This window comes from Nanorana parkeri, unplaced genomic scaffold (assembly GCF_000935625.1).
Source record: "Nanorana parkeri isolate BGI_ZX_2015 unplaced genomic scaffold, ASM93562v1 scaffold869, whole genome shotgun sequence".
NCBI lineage: Eukaryota > Metazoa > Chordata > Amphibia > Anura > Dicroglossidae > Nanorana > Nanorana parkeri.
The window spans coordinates 614,816-635,252 of record NW_017307137.1 but is presented as its reverse complement, the minus strand read 5'-3'; the positions used below and the strand labels follow the sequence as shown (position 1 = coordinate 635,252).

Genomic DNA, 20,437 nt, shown 5'->3' with positions numbered 1-20,437 from the left:
AGACAGAAAGTGTGAAAAAAAATCTATAGTTTTAGAGTTTTAGGAGATGAGGATAAATATCTGATAGGTGAAATTTTCCATTGACAACTATTTAAAATGGTTCACTTTTTGACATTTTCTGCTGTGTCTCTAAGACAGAAAGTGAAGGGAAAATCTCCCAAGAGAGACACAGACAGCAAAAAAAGAACCTAACCTTTTCCTATTTTATCCAAAACTAGAGCAAAAAAGTTTGGCTATAAATACACTTTAAACCCCATCTCCAGGCTGAAAAAATACTCTTGTAGTCTTCCCACTTCCCCAGTGCTCTCCTCTTCTGCCTGTCACACCAGACTGTGGGCAGTCCCTTGGCATAATCACGTATAATGCAGGGCTAATAACCCTGCCGTTTGTAGAGGAGGCAGGGGTGTGACAATTGCCAGAAGCGTTTAGAGAGGAGGCTTCAAAGGATGGTTACACAGATGGAGGGACCCTGCCAGAGCAAGGAATACGTATTGCAACTTATCTCTACCGCTACCGAAAGGCAAAAAGAAGCATGTAACCCTTGCAGTATGGGGGCCTCACTGCAGGGGTAGTAATTTTTTGTGCTTGGAGGTGGGCTCTAAGTAACCTACCTAACCTCTAATGGCTAACTTTGTTCTGCCTGTTTTTTGGGGGATGAGGATAGAAACTTTTAACTATCTGTAAATCTGCTTCGGTCAACTCCCTTGTTCAATTTCATTATATTTTAACAGTGGTGAAAAAACAGAAAAATCTAATTTGCAGATAACTGTGGCAATTTATGAGGATTTTTATCCTTTTCTTACTATTAAAGTTTTGCAGATTTATGCCACTCTACACCAGATACAATCCATTATTTTCAATGGAGAGAATGTGAGGAGAACTATGTATTTCAAATAATTTGCAGTTTTAAACTTTTATAAAGCAGAGACTATTGTAGCGACAAAATGGGGTCAAATTGACTGCTGTGCACTGAAGAAGAAAAAAATAAAAGTTTTTTTCTTGATGGTACATCACAGGACACATGGAGTTATTTCTCAAACCAATGGCTTATGCAGCTACCTTCAGTCGGCTGGACACTGGCAAATCAAAACCTTAAAGGAGAACTATGAGGTGAGTGCTTTTCACTCACCTCATAGTTCTAGCCGACCTGTGACAATGAGATTGTCACAAGTCGGCTCGGTAGATCGGGAAGTGAGCGAACACATACCGGCGTTCGCTCACTTCTCGATCCTGTCACGGCTCTCTGCTGTGACAGGGGAGGGACTGGATTCCCCGCTCTGATCCTCCAGCGCTGACTGGCGGAACAGATGGCTTAAGGTGACGGGAGGACGCTAGTTTGTGTCCTCCCGTTACACTAAGGAGAACTAAGGGGAAAAGCCCTAACCCCATAGTTCTCCTTTAAGGACAGCTCTGTATAAACCCTCCCACTTACAGCCTGCCTATGTTTTTTGCTAGTGTTCTTAGGAGATGGACACTTTCCCTCTGCTCTCAGAGAAGCACAAATTTGTTTGCACTTTTCTGCTCAAGACTCTTCTAGCAAGCTAACCTTGTTGCTCACAAGCACTGTGGCAAAAAGCAACAGCTATCTAGATTAGTTATTTTCCTCGGCAGAGCCTTGGTGGTCTGTACCCAGACACTATCAAAAGGAAGATGTGCATTAATGTGTTCACTGGATCCTGCATGGGGCACTCACTTGTATTCAGGCGCATATCTGCTGCAAGGCAAACAAGGCGTTTACCTTGAGCAGCACTTTCTGGGGGTCGGCAAAAATGCCACGCCCAAGACAGTCAGGAGAGCTGGGCTGCACTGCCTAATCGAGGAGGAGGAGCAGTGGAGGAGCAGTAGGAGGGGGTCGGGTCTTGGTCCCCGCAGCTCCGGTCGGGCGGCGGAGAAAGCCGGGTTCCCGAAAAGCTGGTCGGACGGCGGAGGAGGCCGAATCCTCGAAGCGCCGGTTGGGCGGTGGAGGAGGACGGGGACCAAGCAGCACTAGTCCGGCGCGGTGGTGAAGGAGGCCAAGTCCACCAGCAGGCGGTGAAGGACAGCAGATGCAGGTAAGAGGATCACACTGTGGTAAAGGGATCCTGCAGAGCCCAGCATTGATTCTGCACAGCCTACCTGAGAGTCTCAGCTGGGCTCTGCAGGGTCTCAGGTGGGCTGTGCAGGATCTGTGGTGGGCTCTGTGGGGGTCTATGGTGGGCTCTGCAGGGTCTCAGGGGGGCTGTGCAGGATCTGTGGTTACAGCCCACTACAGATCCTGCAAAGCCCCCCTGAGACCCTGCAGAGCCCACCACAGATCCTGCACAGCCCCCCAGAGACCTTGCAGAGCCCACCTGAGACCCCAGCTTTTCTGCTACGCTAATAGCGGAATATGTCAAAGCTGGATACAGCATGTGCGCTGTATCTAGCGACTGGCAGGTTACGCAAAAGGTTTTGAGCAGGGAGGGGTAGGACAAATTTAGTGTGGGGGAGGTGTCCACTGTAGCAGTCCCTTCATTCCCTATAGTGGATAATTTCAGACTTTTTTTGGGAACGGAAGCTGCTGTCTCTCTTTTTGTAGGTTTGGCCCCATTTCTTTAAGTTCCATAGGCAGCCTGTGGAGCCACACAGCACCCGCACAGCCTCCCTCTGGGGCACTAGTCTGCATATGAACCCTCAATTTCCCTCCTCCTGGCATATGCTGAGCTGTCCACATGCTGCTACCGCTGGTGCTGCAACTCTGCGATACTATACAGGAGATCCAGATATTATAACATAGTATTTGAGGTTGAATAAAGAGATAAGTCCATCAAGTCCAACCTGTTGTGTGTATGTGTGTGTGTGTGTATAGGTCCATGAGTGTTCTCATTCTTAAGAGTACCTCTACCCTTGTACATTTCGGTCTCTCAGGAAGTCGTCCAAAAGCCTCTTGAATGATTCCAGATTAATTGAGGCAGGGAGTTCCAGACCCTAACCGCGCGAACTGAGAAGAACCCCCTTCGCCCCTTGTGTTCGAATTTTTTTTCTACCAGTTTTAGGTGGTGTCCTCTAATCTTTGTTACGGAATTAATCTCAAAGAGTTTGTTGCTAATGTTGCTATGACTATGGAACATTTTGTACATGAAAATCATGTCCCCCCTTAATCTCCTTACTTCCAACGTAAACATGTGTAAATTTAGTAGCCGTGTCTCATAGCTCTGGTCCTCCATCCCCTTTATGAGTTTGGTCGCCCTCCGCTGGACTTTCTCCAGTTCAAGGACATCCTTTCTGTGGACCGGTGCCCAAAACTGCACCACATACTCCAGGTGGGGCCGAACCATTGATGTGTAAAGTGGCAAAATGATAGACCTATCCCTGCAAAACATTCCCTTCTTGATGCAGGACAAGATTCTACTAGCTTTGCTTACAGCAACCTGGCACTGTAATCTATTATTCAGTTTGTGGTCTACAATGACCCCCAAATCTTTCTCCATATCCAACTTCCCTAGCGGCATACACCTGCATATCTGAACAGCTATGCTGGGTTACTGTTCTTGCCTGCAGTGTTGGGACACAAGGTGCCCTCCAGCCTCCACAGTAGTGAAAGCTGAGGTTTTCCCCACAATGGCAGATCATAACACTGCATTTTGGGTTTTCTCTCTGTTCCCATGCTTGGACCTTGTGGTCCAGAGATCGCCCAACAGTTTGTATTTTTATGAGGGTGCTAGACTTGATGGCAGACTCCTTTGAGGAAGCCCACTGTGCTCAGTTTTACTGCAGGCTGTTGCAGCTTAGCATTCTGGCTGCACAGGGCAAACAGGTTCAGTCCCTCTGAACCTTCTCATTCGCTTGTCCAGCAAGTCCTGTCTTGCTCTGGCATGGTGGAATTAGGGAAATACTTCCCTCCAATTGTCTGAAATGTGCTTAAAATGCCATGGATGCCAGGCTATCTGGCTGGGGAGGAGACCTGGCTTGCATGGACCATCGGAGAGGCACCAAACGTTGAGCAGCTCAAAAAGGAGTGGACTTGATTCTTGGTTGGATAGACCTTCACATCCCAGCCCTGTCCATTGTGCACATCCCTGGCATGGGAAATTAACAGATGGATTTCCTCAGTCATCAATGTCTGGACCACACAGAATGGTTCCTTCAAGCAGAAGTGTTTTGGGCCCTTTGTCACATGAGGAGGACATTAGACGTAGGCCTTCTGGCATTCAGGTTCAACCACAAGCTGTACAAGTTTGTTGCCAGGACCAGGGATCACAGGACCCTTCCCTCTGTTTTTTGTGACTTACTCTTGTACTGCTTGCTACAAAACTGAGGCAAGCTGGGAGTGGGATGGATTATGCAAGGCTGTCCTTACAGTTTTGCCTATGTCCAATCACCTGATGACAGCTGCACAGAATTACCTCCCTGTGTCCTGCGATAAACTCCAAGAAACTGATTTTACAGCTAAGTTAAAGGAGAACTATGGGTTAAGGCTTTCCTAGTTCTCCTTAGGGTAACGGGAGAACACAAACTAGCGTCCTCCCATCACCCCAGGCTCAGTATACTGAGACGCCGTTGGATCGGATCGGGGAGTGGGGAATCCAGCCCCTCCCCTGTCACGGCAGAGAGCAGTGATAGGATCGAGAGGTGAGCGAACGCCGGTATGAGTTCGCTCACCTCCCGATCTACTGAGCAGACCTGTGACAGTCTCATTGTCACAGATCGGCTAGAACTATGAGGTGAGTGAAAAGCACTCACCTCATAGTTCTCCTTTAAATCCTGTTTTCATTTTTAAATAGGCCCCATTATGTTCAAAGTGATATTTCCAATGTATTAGACTATACAATTTTTGTTAGTGTATTCAGTGCTACATATAATACTCTCTTTAACGTAAATCTTCAATAAATGCAATAAATTCTAATGTTGGAAAGTGGCACCAGAACATCAGTACAGGTCTTCAGAGCTCCTGTGCTGTTCTAAAGGACTACAATAGGTACAGTATGTGCAGAGATCTTTTTATGGTCTGGTGCACTTTAGTAACTTGCCAGTTCCTTAATACCAATCTACTCTCTTTATTTCTTATCAGGATTCAAATTGAAAGTATGCACATGCATTCAATTTTCTTTTGGTTTAAAATATCCAAGGAACTAGACAAATGAAATGCCTTATTTTGTGAGTAACACACAAAGCTAAGTCCAATGCACAATACATTGCTAACTAGTTTCATTTATTATTTCTGTCAGACTGCATTATTGGTAAAGGTCAAGATTATCGTGGCACAAGATCGGTCACTGTTAAAGGATATACCTGTCAAGAGTGGAGTTCCCAAACACCTCAGACACACAACAGTTTTACACCAATAACTCATCCAGAAGCTGGATTAGATAAAAATGTAAGATTGTTTGAGAATAAACAAATTAGTACATGTGTCACTGACCTTGAATCAGATAATGATAATGTAAAATCATATACTAAAAGTAAATTAATGTAATATCATATACTAAAAATACAGTGTGTATGCATGTATGTGTATAAAGTGTATATACTTCACAATAAAGTGTTTACAAGTATGTGGTATATGTACTGTATATATGTACTGTATATGTATGTGAATAGATAGATAGATAGATAGATAGATAGATAGATAGATAGATAGATAGATAGATAGATAGATAGATAGATAGATAGATTTTCCATGCTGGTATATAGATGGATACTTTTCCCTTTGTACCACAGTTGTTTGGTATAAGTATTACAGCTTGAAGCAGGCCAGTTGCAGTTCAGATGCACCTGCAAATAAAACTGAATAATCTCAGAATAGTCTTAAACTGATGTCAAACGCATGCTGCTTTTACCAGTTAAAGCACATAATCCCCACTGGCCCTTAATCAGCATTTTACTGAAGTAATTTTTAGCTGATTAGCTTTAAAACTGTAACTACTATATATTAAAAAGGGTGTATCAATAAATGATTTGCTATAAAATAGGTACCATTTTAGTTTACTAAAGTCCTAATACATACCTTTGTGTTCTCTAATGACAGTACTGCAGGAACCCAGATGGAGATATAAATGGCCCATGGTGCTTTGTAACAAACCCTGGCCCAGTCAGTTGGGATTACTGTGAAATTCCTGCTTGTGGTAAATGTTCTGCATACCCATTTCATTGCTTATACAAGATAACACAAAGCCTTAGAATTTAGAGTAATCTCTGAGAAACTACAAAGAGTTCATAAGTATTACTCTTGTGCTTTCTTCCTAACTTAGCTACTGCAATTTTCAATTACACGTGATCATTTTCTTATATGCATACATTTTAAGTTAGAAATTGTGTTATTACTGTACATTTACATTGGCCTTGGTGCCACCTTTTGGAATGAGATTGGTAGGGTTTTTTTTGTAAAATTAAACCATCACTAATCTTTCACAAAAAAGATTAGGGCTGTTTGACCCTTTATCACTCTTTAAAGGATAAGTGCATTTTTAGTGCATCTATATTTTTCCAATTACCCTCCCAACCTATTGATATACGTACCAGATACAGTATATTTATTGGGTAGTTGAAGTTTTTAAAGATGCAAGCTATTGAAACATGTTAGTTTTTTTTTTTATCAGGCATTATACAACACTGGATCTAAAAACTACATACTTATTATTAGGAAGAAAAACTGAAACCATAAAATAAAATGATATACTGTATATGACACCAAAAACTATGTACTGAAAGGGTCTGACTGATTGCATACAAATTGAATAGATTTTTTAGGCAGGCCTTTACATTGCATGGGTTTGGGAATGTAAGATAGATAACACAAAACATTGGCATAGCACATAAGGTTCCAGTGGTTTTCAGACCTACTATTGCATAACATGTGATGAAGAAATGCTTGCATTTCTAAAAATCTAAGTTAACCAAATAAACATATCATCCTAATTTCCAAACTTTCTGCACCAATGGATGGCTATTGGCCAAAAAGTTATAACAGCCTGCTACTATATATTTACTGAAACACTCCATAGTGCAGCACGGTCAACACTCTGTGCAGTCTCTTTTAAGAATCTTCCCAGTCCAGCACTACACCCCCTCCTGGGCATGCATGATTCAAACTCTATTGACTTGAAAAGAAAGCATTTCTGCATAAGCAAGGGTTGTGCATTTACTGAATATGTGCCTCACAGAGTGTAACTGAATTTGGCTACAATCATTAACCACTTGAGGATTTTGAATGTAGTAGATATACACCCTAACAATTTCCAATAAAGTCTCCAGGACTCATCTTTTGAGTTCAGCTCCTCTCCCCCTGCCCCCATTCCTCAGCTTCTATTACTGGTGACTACCGACTGTCAAAATGACAGCCGGGAATTGCTATGTATTACATAGCATGAATAAAATGACACTTGCAGATAATCCTAAAGTGTGATTGAAAAAATACAATGTAACCATGTATTGTAGTTACTATTTCATTCATATGTAGATCAAAAGTGTGACCTTTGATTTGCATATGACATCAGTTAAAGCACCCTTGCAAAAAAAAAATGAAATAAAATCTATTCTTAGTTAACCATAATTATCCCTACATAACTTCTTTCTCCCCTTCTCCCCTTAGATAATATTTTTCTGCTAAGTTTACTTTTATTTCTATTTTGTTAACATTAATATTTCAATATTTTTTTTCATTTAAATTAATTTGCTTTTTATTTTTTTCAGTGTTGCAGAATTGGAAACAGATGGCTTTTGTTAATTTGTAAATAGCATTACCATGCTTTGTACCAGAAACAAGTTTTAGTGTCACTTAAAACAGAACTAATTGTATAACAAAAATGTGTACTTTTTCTTTTCAGTAAAACTACTTTTTGAATAGCTAACACAAAATAGAAAAAAAAAAACACTTTTTTTTAGATCTTATCCCCCCTTCCCCCTTCCTTTCCCAACAAAACAATGTATGTATCACTTTCTTATCTTACATAATGAGAAGGTTTTGGCTAAATTAACAGCAGTGTAAATATTGTTGAATTCTTCAGGTCTTTAAGTGGTATAACTGTATGATAGCTAAAGTGGTTAAGGAATGTTATGTGCTAGTCCTTCACTAATATGCTTTTAATATATTTACTGTTTAAGCCTCAACAGAAATTGAGTGCGGAAAGCCAAAAAGAAAGCAAAGAAAGTGCTTTGGAAGAATTGTTGGTGGGTGTGAATCATATGCACATTCTTGGCCTTGGCAGATTAGTCTTCGAACAAGGTAAATGTTACTCTATTCTATACATTTCAAGAAAAGGCATACAGAACATTAGAATCCTAAAGTTCATGCAAGTGCTACTAGATAATGACCTTCCCTCTGTTTCTTCAAAATGAAACCACAGGTCTGATAATATATATAGTCAATATAGGCACAGAGGTAAAACATTTTAACATTTTCTAATGGTGGTGTGCCTCGTGATTTTTTTCATGAAAAAAGTGTGCCTTTGCACAAAAAAGGTTGAAAAACACTGTGATAAGCTCTGGTTATAGCTACATCTTATCCCCCCACCCTTCAGTCAGTATAACTTACACTATAGTTTGTGCTATTCTTGTATAGATTTTTTTTCATTCTCATTCCAAAACATGTTTCTCATGAAAGGGAATGATATAAGGTACTCAGGCCCCAGTTGAAAGATTAATAAAATCAAGACAAAACACATACTACACAAATAATAATAAATATATATTTATAAACTATAACAATAAATAATAATACTCAGCAACAGCTATTTAATGTAAGCAGCATTAATACATAAAAGCAGCAGAGTATTTATTAAAATTACACTTTAGTAACATGAGAATTATCCACCTTACTACCCAGCAATACCCCATACTAGAATAATAATGATAATAGAAGCAATTTCAGTGTCATTGGGAATTTAAGCTAAGGAGATCAGGAAAAAAAACTGTTTCTTAACCTAGTCATTCTGACTCTGATGCTGTGTAACCTGCGGCCAGAAGGAAGAGGAGCAAACAATTAAAATGCAGGATAAATAGGTTCCCTTGTGATATTTTAGGCCCTGTCCCTACACCTGTTGTAAATATCACTAATAGTGGGTAGGCTACTGCCAGTAATCCTTTATGCAGACTTTACCATTCTCTGCAATGTCTGTCTGTCTGCAGTGAAACTGTTACCACAGCACACTGTGATGCGAGAACTCAGGATGCTCGCCACCTAACACCTGTAATGGAAATATGGACTAAAGTGGCAAGACAAGCACACTTTAGTCTCCTCAAAAAACAAATGTGTTGGTGGGCCTCCTTTACTATGCTGACTACATTAGTACTCCAGATGAAATTATCAGAGTAATGTACCCCCGATATAAAGAGTGGTGCTGGTCTTCCCAAAATGTTCAATCATCTCCTTTGTTATAAAATATTTACACCAACCCTTTAATTCCTTCACCTCTTGTCTATACTTGGATAAATCCCAACTAGTGATAAGTTCCACTACTGTCTTGTCATCTGAAAACTTCACAATATGATTGCACAGATACTTAGCTGTGCAATCATAGGTCAGCAGTATGTAAAGTGCTGCACACACTGTTGGTGTTATATAAATCCTGTATTATAATTATTAGAGATGCACCGATACCGGCTTATCAGTGTCGAGTACAAGTACCGATATTTGTTTTAACCGGCAACTTAAGGTAGCGAAGTAGCATGGGCCCAGCTTCCCGGCCAGTCAGGAAACCCGCCGCCTGGCTTACGGATTGCCTCGGAACCCGGCTTTACGCTGCCTCATGACTCTGTGGGACAGCCTGGCTTTCTGACCAATCATGACCCGCCGCCCGGCTTCCTAATTTGTCTGGAAGCCAGACTGCCCCACAGTGTCTCTAGGCAGCATGAAGCCGGCTTCATGCTCCCTTGCGACACTGTACTCGCCCCAAATCCTCAGTTTCGGCACCGATACCTGTATCGTTATCAGTGCATCCCTAATAATAATAATACAGTAATGAGCCCAATACACATTCCCGTGGAGAACCTACATTGAGAATAACGGGAAATGGTAAAATATCATGGATCTTAACAGACTGGGGCCAAGTTGTCAAACAATCCAATGTCCAGTTACAGAAAGATGGAGTTAGTCCAAGTAATATCACTTTGACTATCAAAGTTTGTTGAATTACATTATTGTAAGAACTGAAATCCAAAATGAGCATTCTATAATAAGAATCCTTGCTGTCCAGTATATATACAGGAGTATATATACTCACTGAGTCAGTAGGCTTAAAATGCTTTTGTATAGCAGGTGCCATGAACTTGCATTGTTCATTATGTCCTGATGCGCACATGTATGAGCCATAATAGTTCAACTAAAGTGAGAAAACAAAATCAAAGGCAAACCACTTCATTCACATAGCTATGCAACCATATATGTCTTGGCAAAATGGCAATTCTGCAACTATAATTGACTTATATACTATCTATAAGAAATTGCATGCACGTGTCTCCCATTTAGTTCTTTCGTTATCACTAAATTTTGGATATAATTTTTTTGCCTGTGAGTCATTTTGCCTTTCTATAAGCATCAGTGTGCACTGAAATATTTCCTTGTCTTCCAGCTATAATCTGCACTTCTGTGGAGGAACATTGATTGACCGTGAATGGGTTCTCACAGCAAAGCACTGCTTAGAGCGGTATGGATAGTATTTAGTAATTAAATTCAAAATCACAAATTAATTCTACCTCTAGCAATGTTTCTTATACATTGCACCTGGCTGGTAACATCAAATACATACATTTATTAAAAATAAACCTTTTTGTATACCTTAAAAGAAAAGAGGTATTTGTACTATAAAATCATTTTCTCTGTGTTTACTGGAGAACACAGCTCTGCTGTAGATCATCACCTATTGGGTATAGTGCCACCTGCACAGTAGGATGCTAGGAACAAATAACAAAACAAAAGATAATAGGGGCTCCTGCTGGTGGTCAAAACCCCCCACACTGTGGAACAAGTTCAGTTAAATGACACAGTAGTGCAAAAACTAAAAAATAAACATTAAGGCAACAGCAATGGCAGAGGGGTTGGTTCTGTGTCCACCAATGAATGCAGAGTAAAGAATATTACTGTACAATTTTATTCTTCATTCATTGGAGAGCACAGTTCTACTTTAAATCATCATCTACTTGAATCTTCCAAAGCAGTGCCACAACACCTACATTGGAAAAGGGATGCAAGCACAATATCATCATTCAACTAGAACGCAGGTATCACCTTAGGGCAGGAAAGAGAGTCTCAGATGCAGCATGACTTTATCTCTGTGAAGGACCAAAAATTTAGACGTGCAAGACAACTCCGCCAGTTCAGAGACTCTACGGTTATGGCTACTAGGAATGCCACTTTCCTATAGAGTGTCAACAGCAGGATCTCAACACCAACTATGAAGTCCCATGGCGACAATGGTGGCATAACTGAAGGTGCGTAATGCCCTGAATACAGGGGTGGACAAAGCAGCGATGCCAGAGAGCATTGAAATAAGACAGCCAACACTGACACCTGACCCTGTTGTGTAATTGTGTTTATAAGGCCAATTGCTGCTCCACCCCATGTTGGAAAAAGCCAGGAAATGAGGCTATAAGTGAGGAATTAGGGTATACCCCTAGTGACCACCCAAAATGCATCTTCCAAAAAGGATAAATATTATGAGATGTGGCCTTGCAAGCCTTGGGCATGGTGTGGATGACCTCATCATGGCCATTTTAACTTGCTGCTAATTAAACCAGTTGTGCTGCCTAAAGGTGTGGAAAAAGTGCACTGCTAATTGTCCTCGAGGACCTGATTTGGCAAACACTATTTATATATGTAAATGGTGTTCTGTATACAAAGATGAATGATTCACTGTATACACAAAATTGTTGTTTCATACTGCCATTATTTCCAATACAATACAACGTATCCTATCATTCAACATGTCGGAATAAAACATAGTAAACAAACAGATGTTTGCCCACTTATTGTTTAACAGTTCCAACAAACCAGCATCTTACAAAATACATCTTGGAATCCATAAAGAAGTTGGCAATGAACCATCCAAGCAAGTTCGAGATGTGGAAAAGTTAATACTGGAACCATCAAATGCAGATATAGCACTATTGAAGCTAAAGAGGTAATTCTTACATTATATTAATTGATATAGAAATTAACCTATGCTTATCATTGCATTACATGGATAACTAACTTGTAAGCACTGAATAAATATCCCTGCAGCAAATTATCAATTAAATTAGTGGTTTATGTTTACCATAATTTCCTCAGGAACTCCAGTTTCCTCTAATGCACCATAATCATACTCGCAGTTTAAAGTGTAACTTCAGCTGACTGTTTTTGTTTTGTTTTTTTGGGGGGGGATAAAAGTGGTTGTGAATTAGAACAAGTTTTTAATGCTGTCTAAAGAAAATGACCTGAGCTTTTTGCCTTTTCCTTCGGCAGAAGGTAATCATTAATTTAAGTTTTGCTAAAATCTTCGGCCGAATAGTGCTTAGACTGATGAAGAGGAGGTGTTCTTTCCAAAACACGTACCTAGCGCAGCAGTAGTATGTGGAACAGAGGCACTAGAGGAAGCAGAACTGACTGGGATATGAAGGAGGAGGACAGAGGATCACACCGGCTTGCTCTCTGGACACAGTGCTTTCCGTTTTTGATACAGCAGCTCCATCCTGAGAATATCTAGGCAGTTCCCCCACTATCATTCCTATAGTTGCATTTTGGCTTCTACACAACAAATACATTTGTGAATGCATTCATTTTTTTTATTCACATGCAGCGTTCACCCCTGAAGGAGCTGGTAAAAAAGCAGGTTCTTCTGTCCCACTCCAGGAACTCGCACAGACAGGATCCACTGCACACCAACACACCTTGTGGGGTTTTGTAAAAGCTTATCTGAACAAATAATGTTCTTTATATGACCAACAAAGGAAATAAAGAGCAGTAGCTAAGATAAACAGCATGTAATAAACACTATGTTGGTATTCAAACACTCTGCAGCTGCGGCTGTCTAATTAATACAATATACAGTGTTGAGCTATCTGAATAGATTCTCACTGACTCTGGATACTGGGCTACTAATAGCTCAGTCCCCAATATCCCCCAGCTCCCTGCACTCCTGGCCAGTAGTAATAGTTTAGGCTAGCCAATGTTGGGGCCCATACTGTGTTAGCGATCCAATTAACTCTAATAAATGTCGGTGGCAAAAGGCCTCTCACCTGTCCTGCAACTTGAATGACAGCTCCTATGTTGGTCAGCAAAAGGGGGCATCCCTACCTTCTCCAGCCAACTTCCCTTTATTCTTGCAGTAGTCTGTTCGAGGAGATGGCAGGTCTCTGTCTCCTGTAGCAAACGTGCAGTCTCCTCGGGATTCATTTTGCAGCATGAGGATGGCGATGTCCCAGCTAATATAGCAGTCCCAGGATCCATGCGTCCTGCCAGGCTTTGGTTCCCCTCTATGCAATCAGTTCTCTTACTGAGGAACAATGATTAATCTCTTCAAAAGGGAACAGATGGAGTATTTCCCCTGCACCACAGCAAGTGCCTGGCAGGAATCAGTGCAATCCACCACACGGGCTGTTTCTCTTCCTGTAGTGTAAGCTGGCAGCTTAGAGTGGTGTGCCCAGTCACTCTACAGCCTCCCCGTCCTCTGAGCTTGCTCAGCAGAGCGGGCTAAGTTCACTTCTCCTGCAGACCCTCCCAAAGCCCAGGGCCGGCCTTAGGCCTTTAGGCGCCCTGTGCGAGAAAACTTTACAGCGCCCCGAAATGACCACACCCATAAGTGGCCACACCCCCAGTAACCACACCCATTTCCCCCAATATCCGCACCATTTAAAGACTCTTATTTTGTTAAGCCGCAAACAAAAATATATTAAAAAGTATGATAAAAATAAAACTTTTATTCAAAGGTATTAAACTTGTAGGCACAATATAAGTATTCTTATCAAATAAAACAACAGAAGGCAAACAATAAATGTCAAACTAAAATAGAGTCTATAAAAATAAAGTGCCAGGTTTGTTATGCCGATCCCTTTTTTCAAGTAAGTATATCTAGAAAAGTAAAAATAAAAACAGAACACAAAACCTAGACTAGGTGTAAATTAATGAATTATTATCTGACTGAATATACAAAAAAATTATTCAGGCACATAATAATTTGTTTGAGAATGTGCGGCGGTCATGTTGGCCACCGGCGTGTTCGGTGAATGCATGCCACCCTCTTGGAGGCGGGGAGCATGACATTACACACCGATATAGGCGCCGCCATCTTGGTGGCGGCATCCAACACGTGCGGTGTTAGATGACGTCATGCGCCCTGCCTCCAGAACACGCCAATGGCTGAATTCAAAATAGCATAAAAATGTGTATTGTTTGATGAAACGAATGAAAAGGTTTTCTCACAGAGCCGCTGTCATCCTAAAACTGACAGGATGACAGCGGCTCCGATCTCCTTCCCTCACCGCTCCACCATCCTGACAGCAGGCAGCGCTCCCTTCTGCGCCCCCCCCGGGGGGCGGATGAAGGAGCGCTGTCATGCTGGATGGCCAGCGGTGAGGAGGAGAGAAGCCGCCCGAGGACGAGCTGTGTCGGCCGCCTGGCACCTTTGTTGCCATGGCCCCCTTGCGGCCACACCGCTCGCACACCCCTAAGGCCGGCCCTGCCAAAGCCTCCTGGCTGGGAAGTGTACTTCAATCAGTTCAAGTTGATACAGTTTATCCCTGGCTCTGTACTAACACACTCGCACGTCCCTCTGCCTCACAGGCTGCACAGCACAATTACCTCTTCACAGGTGGAATACATTTAGTTTAGTAGCAACTCTATAGGGGCTACACACCCTTTCACATTAAAGTTTTTTAACTACTACACTACGCCAGTGCACTTCTGTGTTCTGGTTTTCTAGACACTACCATAGACACACCTTCCCTCAAAGGAAGGGTTGTCTGAGGATTTCCCAGACTTTGAGTGCCAAAGATTGTGTGTCGAAGGGGAGCCAAGCTAGGGGAAGTAACAACAGGGGGGGCAAGGGAGTGGAGAAACAAAAGGGATGTTTTTTTTAAAAACACAAGGAAGAAGAAGACTTTGCAGTCTGTGCTTTGGGCTTCTTCTGCTGAGGAAAATCGGTTCTCTTGCCACCAGTAGCATCCTTGAAGATATTGTCAAGAGTTGATCCAAAGAGACATCCGCACTCCAAGGCCATGCTGATCAAACACTTTTTGCACGTGGGCTCTACAGTCTAGCACTTTAGCCAGAGTGTCCTTTACATATGAAATGACATTGGACACATGTGAGAAATTATGGAGGATGCTTCTAGCAAACCCTTACAGCTGGAATTTTTTTATTTTTTTTATTAACAATTTTTTATTTATATATTCAGAAAATAAAATAATAACAAAGAATACACAGGACAATGCCAATGTTGCAGTACATGACACAGTACAATGCATAGTAAACCGACTTTGGTATCAAGCCAATATTAAGAAAAGATGAATGCAGCCAGTCTTAAATAAAAAATACTATCAAGCAGGTATTACAATTTGCATAAAGGAAAAATGGGTTTTTTACTTGCGACATATTCACTAGTCTTGGCAGTATACATAACTCGGAATGAACTGTAATGGTTCAAGTCGTAAAGAAGAATACCACCCGGCTCGACTTATTGGCCAGAGCAAACTTAACAAATAAAAATAGAGGAACGTAGCCAGGAAAGAAACCTGGAAAAGAAAAGTAGAAGGGGTAGAAGATAGATACCGACTCGGCCTTATATCTCCAAAGAGTGGACCAGGACCGTCCGTTCCCCATTATCCAGTGGAGCCAGCAAGCTCCAGTTCATCCCATGCTTCCCAAAGTTTATTGTAAAGGGTCAAGTTGTTATTCAGCCTAGCAGTCAGGTATTCCAGTTTTTGGACGTCCTCTGGTATAGAGGTCCGAGTCTGCGGGTGGAGTACTACGCTTCCAGTGAAGAGCTATTAGGCAGCGTGCAACTGTTAACACATGAGATGCTAATTTTTTAATTCAATTTATGGAACCCTTCAAGGGGAAGACCCAGTAAGTAATTCAAGGGGTCTAACGGAACCCTACCGTGAAGAAGGCCCTCCAAGACAGACTGGACATTCCTCCAGAATGGCCTGACTCGGCCACATTGCCAGATGATATGGAACAGGGAACTGGTTTGAGATTTACATCGCAAACAGAGTGATGAGACGCTGGGATAAATATTATAAAGAAATTCAGTAGTATGGTACCAGTGATAAAGTACTTTATACTGGCTTTCCTTGTAGGTGGAGCATATGGAGGATGTAGATGCAGCTCTCCAAATACTCTCCCATTGATCCTGTATAATGGGCAATCCCAGCAGCCCCTCCCACCGTAGCATGTAGGGATGTCTCATAAACTCACTCGGAGCCGACAGCTGGAATTTTAACGCTACAGTGATCTTCTCCATGTGCACTATGAGCAAGAGATTGACCTCTGCAGTGGTTAGATCTCTTTTAAGGGATTTTTAACCAGTCAAAAATGGTTTGACTGGTTGACAAAGTAAGGTCACAGCCACAATCAAATGAAGGTCAGGCCCCTAAAGACAGCCCATCCTTAACTGGAATTGTATGCGCCCTGTAAAAGGGGGACACTGCCAGATCCACAGTGGGAATAGATCACTTCTGCACAAAATCCTTACTGAATGGATACAAGGCTAATACATGTTTAGAGATAGCAAACAGCTTGTCAGGATGTTTCAAATCTCCATAGAGAAATATTTGGAAAAACAGCTGCAAAGGGAAAGTTTTTTCAGCCTTAGGATGTTTTAAATGACCCAAGGCTGCAAACAGCTCTATTATGAGCAACAGGCTGATCTGGTTTCAGAGTGGTGCATGCTGCATCAATAAGAACCAAAACAGTTTCCTTTAATTTTTGGAGTAATAGCAGTAGACCAAGACTCCTCAGAAACAAGCTCATTAGTCAAAGACTCATTTGTCAATGGCCGCAGGGCAGAGTCTCAGCGGCCATTGGCTTAGAAGCCACTAAGATTGCTAACAAATCAAATATAGAATCTTCAGGCGATGGCATTGAAGTGCATCTGTGGCCTCCGCGAGTCTGCATATAAACGGGTAATTTGGGTCATAAAATCTTGTATGACCGTGGTACAAATGGCAGGTATCAACAGAGCTAGTCAACAACCAGCTGGACAATGCAGAACTTCTTCTTGGCTCAGGAAATATAGTGGACTAAGGATGAGGTTACCAGTAAATCCAATGTCATCATGAACAGTCTGCACAGTGAGTCTTTATAGACTTTTAGGGTCTTTTTTTCTGAGGCTAGAGATGTTCAGTAGAGGGCACCATAAAAGTCTATTAGAACCAACTCCTCAGGCTTGACCAATGATAAGGAAGATTCTTTTGCTGACACTTTTAGTAAAGATTCTGAGACTCTGGTGTCAGGGCTTTTTTTATCCCTTAACTTGTGCTGTAGAGAACAGGTGAGAGGTCAAATGGACCCATTTGCCAGTTCACTGTGAGATGGCACAGTTAAATTACACATAGGCCCCCCCATTCCACACACACCTTTTAAGGACAATAGTTGAGCAGAAGAATCTAGTACTTGTCACACTGGGGATAAGCTCAAAGTTTTGTGTTTCAGTATACAAATGTCATGGAACATTGGGCCGCAAATGCCACAAGGACTACCAAATGTCTGTGGATCTTAACCTTGCGTAAATTGCACTGATTGGTGTTAAATATTAATTTGGCAGATCAATTTGCTTATATCTACTGCTAGGATTATAATTTTGTATAAAGCTCCAATTTGTTAATTTGAAGAATTAGCTGATACATGTTTCTTTCATAGCCCAGCTTTAATAACAGATGAAGTTCTCCCTGTTTGCCTTCCGCCTGAACATTATGTGGTGCCAGACAGGTCTGAATGTTATGTAACAGGATGGGGTGAGACGCAAGGTGAGACTGATGTTTGTAAATTGTTTAGAATATTAAATGTACATGCTCTCATATTATACATTGTAATGGGATCACATACTGTATATGCAACACTACTGTCAATGTAAGTTCATACCACATCCAGGTTAAACAGATACATATCTAGGATTATGTCATTTGAGAGATGTACTCTATTTTATGGCTATATAACAGTCAGTTTCTTAAACAAGAGCAAGTGTAGCAGTGTTAGTGGGATACTAAACTGTGAATCAAGTGAAAGGATTTAAACACTACTAGTCACATAATTTACATACTGTAGGTTTTGAAAACGCAAGACCAAGCATTGCATTGGCTGCAGCTGGCAGAAACACTAAAACCCACGACAGGCTGGGAGTGTGGTCTGAGAGAGGCAGTGGTCAGTAACCGAAAAGGCAGGGCAAAATATATAATCATGGTCAGGAGGCAGGCTGAGGTCACACCAGGAGGTCAGGAGAGTTGTGGTCAGAAATTAGCTGAGTTAGCAACTGGCAGGCAAATAGAGACAAGGTCAAGAACAAGTCGGGTCACAATGAGAAGTCAGAGCAGAGACAAATCCAGGGACAAGCAGAGGGATCAACTGATCAGCTGATTAAAGGAACAGGTTCAGGTTTGGATCACAAGGTAACAACTGAAGATTATCCAGCAACTTTATCACTCAGCTCCATTCCTTAAATAGGCTTTCTGGTGACAAGTTTGCGGTTAGGCACGTGTGTCCATGTGTCCATGCTGCATGCCTGCTTGAATTAATGTGTTTGCTCTTCCATTGCCACCTTAAAACCAAATCTTGCAAGAAGCCACTCCCCCTAATCACATCATTACTTACATGTCAGCTACTTATGTCTCTCTACAAGATGATTGGTATCTTACAAGATTTCAGGCAGATTGGGCAAACATCTGCGGCAGAGAGATGATAGATTAGGGGTCATATTCCCCTTGTTACCCTAGTGTATTCTAATTTAGGTTGTTCAGCAGAATTTAACATGGAACTTGACTTATCCATTGTGAGTTCCACCTCTTGTTCTGATTCCTGTGCGGCTTCACTTAGCTCAGCTTCCTTTGCTGGTTCACTGGGCAAATTCACTTCACAACTTCCCAAGATCATTGTTTCTGGTGATGGGTTCTCATTAAAATAAATGGTGCAACCTATTGTCACTTTGTCAGTCTTTGGGTGGAGGATTCTATAGTCCTTACTTTGTTCACTATAGCCCACTAGAATACCTTCAATGGTTGTGTTCCCCAACTTGGATCGCTTCTCGTTGGGAATATAGGTGTAAGCTTTACATCCAAACACTCTCATGTGTACTAGGCTAGGCTTCAATCCATGCCACAATTCAAATGGGGTGCTTTCAATGGCTTTTGATGGTAGTCTGCTTTCTAGGTATGTTGCAGTCATGACGGCGTCTCCCCAGTACTTCTTAGGTGGGATGGCGTCTGACAGCATTCATCTGGCCATTTCTATAAGAGTGTGATTTTTCTGTTCTGCTACACCATTTTGTTCAGGAGTGAATGAGGTGGTGGTCTGGTGTGCTATACCCTGTTTCTTCAAATATGATTCTACTTATGATTCTACTCGTGTATTTCCCTCTGTTGTCGGTGCATATAATTCCTGGTTTGTTGCTGGACATGGCTACATACTCTTGAAGTTTTTCTGATGTTTCTGATGTACATTCATCACCTCGGAATTGAACTTTAAGACCATCTCAAGCAAGTCTTCTAGGTCTGGGCCATACAGTACATTTTTCACAAGGATACTCTGCTTGCCCCTGAAGGTGTGATGCAGTTCAAGAATCCTTGACCGTTACCTTCTCCAGTAATACTTTTCCCATTTGCTGGAAAGACTTTGTCCTTTGAACTGAAATTAATTTGTGTGAAGAAGATCTCATCACTAGTCATGTGGCTTGTTGCGCCCGAGTCAATACACTATCCGCGTGGTATAATGTTCTGAGTCACTTTAAAAGTAGCGCTCCATAATGTGCCTGCAGTTTCCTTTGTGGCTGCCTTAGCTCTTTCTCTTGTAGGTGCCTCTCGCTTTCACTGCTCAGCTTTCCAGATCAAACAGTCCTTGTTCAGGTGACCAGTCATTTTACACACTCTGCTCTCATGCACCTTAACCCTTTCGCTGCCAAGCCCTCCGGAACATTTTTCAAATCAGCTGGCTAAGCCATTTTTGAATTTTTTGCAATTTTTTCCTATTGATTTGATTTTCAACTGCTGCGTTGCTAGCATTTGTAAAAGACCCCCCAAACCATATATTTTCTGAAAGCGCAGGCCCGGTAGAATATAAAGATGGTGATACTAAATTTGTAGGCCCTGCGATAATTGCGCAAATGTTTCTCAAACTAATATTAAACCGATAAAAATACACAATTCAATTGTTAAAACACACCAAAAGCAGTATCTGTGCACAAAAAAAAATATTTTCTGACTAAATCTAAAAGATAAAACTGTATTGAGTTAATAAATAACAAATATTAGCAAATTTGTAATTGCGCCTTTTTGCGAAAAGGTAAAAAAATGAAGG

The 20,437-nt window shown here is 41.5% G+C and overlaps 1 protein-coding gene across 1 annotated transcript in view; it reads left to right on the top strand.

Annotated features, from left to right (window-relative positions):
• Positions 1–20,437, top strand: part of PLG (plasminogen) — a 64,038-nt gene that overhangs the window by 34,604 nt on the left and 8,997 nt on the right. The window contains exons 12-17 of the mRNA XM_018565642.1: positions 5,185–5,335; positions 5,987–6,083; positions 8,062–8,182; positions 10,527–10,601; positions 11,934–12,074; positions 17,792–17,898. Of these exons, the coding sequence (XP_018421144.1) occupies positions 5,185–5,335; positions 5,987–6,083; positions 8,062–8,182; positions 10,527–10,601; positions 11,934–12,074; positions 17,792–17,898 (692 nt within the window). The remainder of the gene's footprint in view (positions 1–5,184; positions 5,336–5,986; positions 6,084–8,061; positions 8,183–10,526; positions 10,602–11,933; positions 12,075–17,791; positions 17,899–20,437) is intronic.